General features: G+C 46.7%; 1 protein-coding gene across 1 annotated transcript; it reads left to right on the top strand.

Annotated features, from left to right (window-relative positions):
• Positions 1 to 953: 953 nt before the first annotated feature.
• ATOH1 (atonal bHLH transcription factor 1) lies at positions 954 to 2,146 on the top strand. The gene has a single exon (XM_004325134.4). It carries the CDS (start codon positions 1,088 to 1,090, stop codon positions 2,144 to 2,146), a length of 1,059 nt encoding a protein of 352 aa, XP_004325182.1. The 5' UTR covers positions 954 to 1,087.
• The last annotated feature ends 4,279 nt before the right edge of the window (positions 2,147 to 6,425 follow it).

Here is a 6,425-nt window from a genome sequence, read left to right as displayed (position 1 = left end):
ATATCCCTGCCCTAACACTACTCAGCGGAGAGTTTCTTGCAGATTACTATCCTAGTTGGCCGCAGGGTGCTGGGAAACGGGGACGGAGGAAATTTGGGGGCGAGGGGGTCTGGAATTTGGTACATTCTATAACTGTATCAGAGCTTTACTTTTCGTCAAGAAAAGGACTACATAAAGTCGATCTAGAGCGAGAGATGAAAAATGAGAAACGTATTCGGAGACAGCATTTTTTAAAAAAAAATTCTAACACTGATTTTAAATGGTGGACGTCATTTAGCAATTATATATCTATGAACACGTAGATTATGAAAGATTTTTATATACATACATGTATTATATGCATGCACATACAAGTATACGTAATGTCATATTATATATGGGAAATTTTAAATGTGTGGGCACAAACGGTGGGAGCTGCGATCCCAGCTTGAAGACAGCAAAGGGCAGGCGCGCTTCAATCCTCTCCCCGAGGGCCCTCCTCGCGCCAGGTGCGTCCAGCCTCGCCTGGAACCGCTCGGGCGGGCCGCGCACTTCTGACCCGAATCGACTCGGCCTCCAGCCAAGAGTCCGCTCCGCATCCGCTCCCGCACTCCAGCAACTGGCGGGAGTGATACAACACCGGAGTCAAATTACAACCCGCAATTAACATATGAATTTACGAAGGAAAAAGAAAGGAGCAGGGAAGAAAGAAAAAAAAAAAAAAAAAAAACCCTAGAGCGGGCGCCCGAGCGCTAGGTTAGCAGGAACTTTTCCCCGGGTGTAAAAACTCTTTGATTGGCTGCTCGCACGCGCCTGCCCGCGCCCTCCATTGGCTGAGCAGACACGCGACCGGCGCGAGGAGGGGGCTGGGAGAGGAGCGGGGGAAGACACACTGGCGCGTGCCGCTTTTTAAAGGGGCGCAGCGCCTTCAGCAACCGGAGAAGCTTCGTTGCACGCGACCTGGTGTGTGATCTCCGAGTGGGTGGGGGAGGGTTGAGGAGAAAAAAAAAAATAAGACATTGCAGTAGAGACCCGGGAAGGGTTTTTTTTGTTGAGCTTGTTTGCCAGCGGCTCCTCCAACCCTGCGCCTCCGAGCTTCTGCAGTGCAATGTCCCGCCTGCTGCATGCACAAGAGTGGGCTGAAGTGAAGGAGCTGGGGGACCACCACCGCCATCCCCAGCCGCACCACCTCCCGCAGCCGCCGCCATCACAGCCACCTGCGACCCTGCAGACGAGAGAGCATCCGGTCTATCCGGCCGAGCTGTCCCTCCTGGACAGCACCGACCCACGCGCCTGGCTGGCTCCCACTTTGCAGGGCATCTGCACGGCACGCGCCGCCCAGTACTTGCTCCATTCCCCAGAGCTGGGTGCCTCCGAGGCCGCGGCGCCCCGGGACGAGGCGGACGGCCGGGGAGAGCTGGTGAGAAGGAGCGGCGGCAGTGGCAGCAGCAAGAGCCCGGGGCCGGTGAAAGTGCGGGAACAGCTGTGCAAGCTGAAAGGCGGGGTGGTGGTAGACGAGCTGGGCTGCAGCCGCCAGCGCGCCCCTTCCAGCAAACAGGTGAACGGGGTGCAGAAGCAAAGGAGGCTGGCGGCCAACGCCAGGGAGCGACGCAGGATGCACGGGTTGAACCACGCCTTCGACCAGCTTCGCAACGTTATCCCGTCCTTCAACAACGACAAGAAGCTGTCCAAGTATGAGACCCTGCAGATGGCCCAGATCTACATTAACGCATTGTCCGAGCTGCTTCAAACGCCCAGCGGCGGGGACCAGCCACCGCCGCCGCCAGCATCATGCAAGAGCGGACACCACCAACTTCGCGCCGCCGTCCCCTACGAAGCAGGCGCGGGCACCGCGACCGCAGCGGGGACACCGCCAGCCTCGGGAGTGGGGCAGCGGCCGACCCCGCCCGGAAGCTGCCGGACTCGCTTTTCGGCCCCGGCCTCCGCCGGAGGATACTCGATGCAGCTGGAAGCTCTGCACTTCTCGACTTTCGAGGACAGCGCCCTGACGGCGATGATGGCGCAAAAGAACTTGTCGCCTTCGCTGCCTGGGGGCATCCTGCAGCCAGTGCAGGAAGAAAGTAGCAAAACTTCGCCGCGGTCCCACAGAAGCGACGGAGAGTTTTCCCCCCATTCCCATTACAGTGACTCGGATGAGGCAAGTTAGGAAGGTGACAGAAACCCGGAAAACTGAGACAGAAACAAAATCACCCTTTCCCAGGGCGCGGAAAGCCCCGCGGGCAAAGATCCCCGCACCCTTTTAAATTTTGCTAAGCGATGGTCGTTGTTTAGCAACGGCTTGGCTTCAGATGGCAGCTACATTTGATGGTTTGCAAAAGCCGCCGCTGTTCCAAACTCCCTATCGTCCATATTGTTCGGTGAAAGCTTGCTGTTAAAGTTGGGTTCTTTCCTCCCACAGTCTGCTCCCCTTGTAGAGAGATAAGGTATAATTATATGTACTCATACATAGCATCATTATTCTAGTTCCCTGCTGCCAATACGCTGCTAAAACGTCGCATCTTCTTCTCTGTCACTGGTTTGTGTTTGATTTATTTTATACCCTGGGCATCCATCCCTGTGTGTTGCGCGCACTCACGTGTGGGAGAGTGAGTATTCCGAGGTTGTCTCCCAAAATGCATTATGAAACGCAAAGTTAATGCTTCCAAAGTGGATAACTTTTGACTATGGAACTGTCAGAAAGCAAGGAACTTTGAGGTTTCTATATCGTATAAACATACCCAGTATGTATATCGGACCGCGAGAACCTTGGCGTCTTTTAGGAAACTTGGCGCACGCACTTTATCAGCCGCTACTGCTGCGGCTCTGGGAAAAACTCAACTGCCAATTGCAGACCAGTTTTGTTTCTGTTTTTTAAACACGGCCACTTACCCTTAAGCTCTTTGCAAATGTTTGTTTTTAAAAATTAAATTAAAAAACCACATCTAGTAGTGTCAAAAGCATTTGGTCAATTTTATTCTGCTTTGTTAATATTAGAAAACTTATTTATTATTGAGTGTTTGCTACCATTTCTACTTATCTTGATTCGTTTTTTTTTTTTACGTTTTCTACTCGAGATCATTTTATTTTAATTTAGCAAAGCCAACTGCCATTGTTTTATGTATTCCTTTTGCAAATGATAAAAATAAACGTGAAAATAACTTCTATTTGTCACTTACTTATTTCATTCTAATATAAGCATTAAAAACAGTTTAAAATGACCTTGAAGATTTGGATTGTCTTCTATTAAATGCAAATTTGTGTGACCCAAGAGTTTTGAAGAAAAATTCCGTTACAGACCTTGTGCCTTCACATAGTACCAGAAATCCTATATAGAAAAGTGTTTAAGTCAATAATTAAATTGTGAGGTAAAACCTTTCCCAAACTTGCAGTACAATTGTGCCTTTAGAATCTCTCCAGGATCTTTCCATGCTTCCTTATTCCATTCCCAACAATTCCTGCAAGAAATTGAGATCTCTTAGGATCTAGCCAGGGGTAGTGAACTTTACCAGGATTAGCTATTTCACTTCATAAAAACTTTAGCCAGGCTGAAAGCTTTTCTTGTAGTTCAAATACACAACACAAGCTTTCTCTCCTTTCCTCCCTCTGTCTCTCACTTTCTCTCCTCTTTCTGGGGGGAGTGAGAGAGGCGGGGAGAGGAAAAGAGAACAATGGAAAAGAACTTGAGGGGAAAGGGGTATCGAGGCTCATTGATTCAATGAGCAGTTGTCCTAGGAAATCAATTTCCTGCAGTTGTCCTAGGAAATCATTGAGCTACACTCATTTCTTTTTCTTTCCAAACAATTCTGCTTCTTCCAATGAAGATGATGTTTGCTTTAATTTTGTCCTTCTGACTTAATGCCTATGTAGAAAACATTTAACTACATTTTTGAGTCGGTCACAGAAACTAACAGTGCGCTCACTCTCACCTCAGGGTCCTCAGGAAAAGTATATTCTGGTTCTCAGGATCACAGATTTTGAAAAAGCCAATACAGCGCGTGTATGGGAGAGATCAGAAAGCAGACCTTTAAAAATGTTTTTGGCAAACGTGAGAGTAAAACTATTTGTTAAACTAAAGATTGGCCAAATTTCCACTGGCTAAACTTCGCTGGATTTGAGAGGTTGATTTTAAGCTAAATCCTTTGTATTTTGTGTCTACATTGAGGTAACAAATTGCGAGAACAGGGAAGCGGGGTGGGGGGAGGGCGCAGCGAGAGAGGGTTAGTTTAATTGCTCCTGCGTCCTCTTCTCCCTGCCAGCACCTTGAAAAAAAAGGAGAGCGCCACAAACTGGGTTTGCGGAAAAAGTAATGGGTGAGGGAGTACAGTTCTGGTCTTGAGCAGGGAACCGAGGAAGAAGCTATTAGCTGACCACCTAGGGATCCATGGCTTTCACCTGACCAAGGGAAGCCAGAGCCTCCGCCAGCACTCTGCGAGAGGTGAGCGGCGGCTCGTGACGCTTTCCAGGGGCAGAAACAATGCACCTGTCCCCTAGATAACCTTTTGCACCCAATGAGTTTGCCGTGCTCCCGATAAATATCAGGAATCTTCGGGCTGCTGAATAAATCAAGCGATTGCTTCTAACACATTTCCATTTCGCTCTCAATAAGCAGACTCAACAGGCATGGACATACAGCAACCCTGCAGAATGTGCACACACATATTTATAGTTTTTTGGCTTGGTTTTGTGTGCATGTGTGGATAGAAAGAGAGAAGAGGACCTAGAATGCTTTTACAACTCTTACGAATGAGTAGGGGAAGGACAGGACTAAGAAAAATAAAGCTGCGATATTTTTTTCCTCAAGGAAAATAATCTATATTTCATTTCCCAAAAGTTTCTGCTCCTTTTGTGTTAACCAGAGTTAAAAGCTTCTTACAAGTTATTCCTTTTCTTTTCATGGACTCGTAGAAATTTCAAAACTCTTCCTTGCCATCTTTTACAAATGAAGAAACGACTCCCCCTGAGTTGCCCCAAAATTACACAGCTTGAAAATGTCAATATCCAGAACTGAGCTTACTACTCCCACCCACTAGGTCAATGTGCTCACAAAATTTTCTCTAAGAAAATCGATAGTTAGGAGCTACAGCTATGTAAATGTTCAGGGGTCTTCCCCCTTGTACCCCAATGATAGATATTTATACTTTTAAATGTTAGTGGCATTATATATGAATTGGAGAAAATGCCAGCTTCATTCAATGGAATCACTTTCCATTTCTTCTGAAAAGAACAGCCATACAGAATATCAGATTGGAAATTCTATATCACACTGACTGAAAAGTGAGGATGAATTCTTCTGACCCATCAAGATACGCAGAAAAAAAGCCAAATTACTCTCTGATAAATTAAGTGTTCAAAGTTCAGATGAGGACTTTCACCTCTTTTCTTTTCTTTCCTTCATTCTATTACTTTCTTTCTTTTAACACTGGCATTTCTTTGAAAGAGATGTCCAATCACATTTCCATTTTAAGGTTCTGCTATGGAGTTTGCATAACAAACGTCTGGCAGCTCTGCTCTCTTACACTCCATTAACAAGCTGTAACATATAGCTGCAGGTTGCTATAATCTCATTAATATTTTGGAAACTTGAATATTGAGTATTTCTGAGCGCTCATTCCCCATATGCCAGACCACTCCTGCCATGCTGACTGGTTCCTTTCTCTCCATTATTAGCAATTAGCTTCTACCTTCCAAAGTCAGATCCAAGTATCCAAGATACTAGCAAAGGAATCAACTATGTGTGCACGTTAAGCATGCTTAATATCACCCAAACAAACAAAGAGGCAGCATTTCTTAAAGTAATGAAGATAGATAAATCGGGTTAGTCTTTGGCCAGGCTGCTGGTGCTTTCTGGAGTTTTATATACGTTAAACAGCTTGCTTCATATTCTGTCTTCCACCCCACCACCACTTTTATTTGTGGAGGATTTTGGCTCACCACACTTTTTGAAACGTATTTGATTTCACGGAAAACTGCAGGAAGTTTCTTTTTGGCAACTGTCAAGTTTAAACACTTCTCCGTGGTACCTTGTTCACTGGGGGTCCAGCTTGACCAGAAGAAAAAGGGGGGGTGGTTAATTTCCTTAATCTTAACCAAGGCAGGACCAAGGCTTTCATTAGGCCTTTCTATTGATTTTATAGATTTAAACCTGAGCCAAGTAAGCAGTCTTTCATTAAAAGGATATCTTGTAGTTACTTCTCCCCTCTGCTCATTTGAAAGTTCAAGACCCATTTGGCAACTGCAATCTAGACTTGTCAACTGCACTCTGGAAACCCCAGCAAGTCCTAGTGAGAGTTAAACGCGACCTCTCGTCGTTGGATCGCTTGCCGTCGGTGTTGCGAGATGCGGTGGGAGATGGGGGCTGGGAGGTAGTTGGAATCAAGGTGAAGTTTTCCTCGTTGCTTTTGACCCCTGCTCTCACCAGCCATCCTCCCCCCTAGGTCGGACAGAGT

This window comes from Tursiops truncatus, chromosome 5 (genome assembly GCF_011762595.2).
Source record: "Tursiops truncatus isolate mTurTru1 chromosome 5, mTurTru1.mat.Y, whole genome shotgun sequence".
Classification (NCBI taxonomy): Eukaryota; Metazoa; Chordata; class Mammalia; order Artiodactyla; family Delphinidae; genus Tursiops; species Tursiops truncatus.
This window is presented reverse-complemented; position numbering and strand designations above follow the sequence as displayed.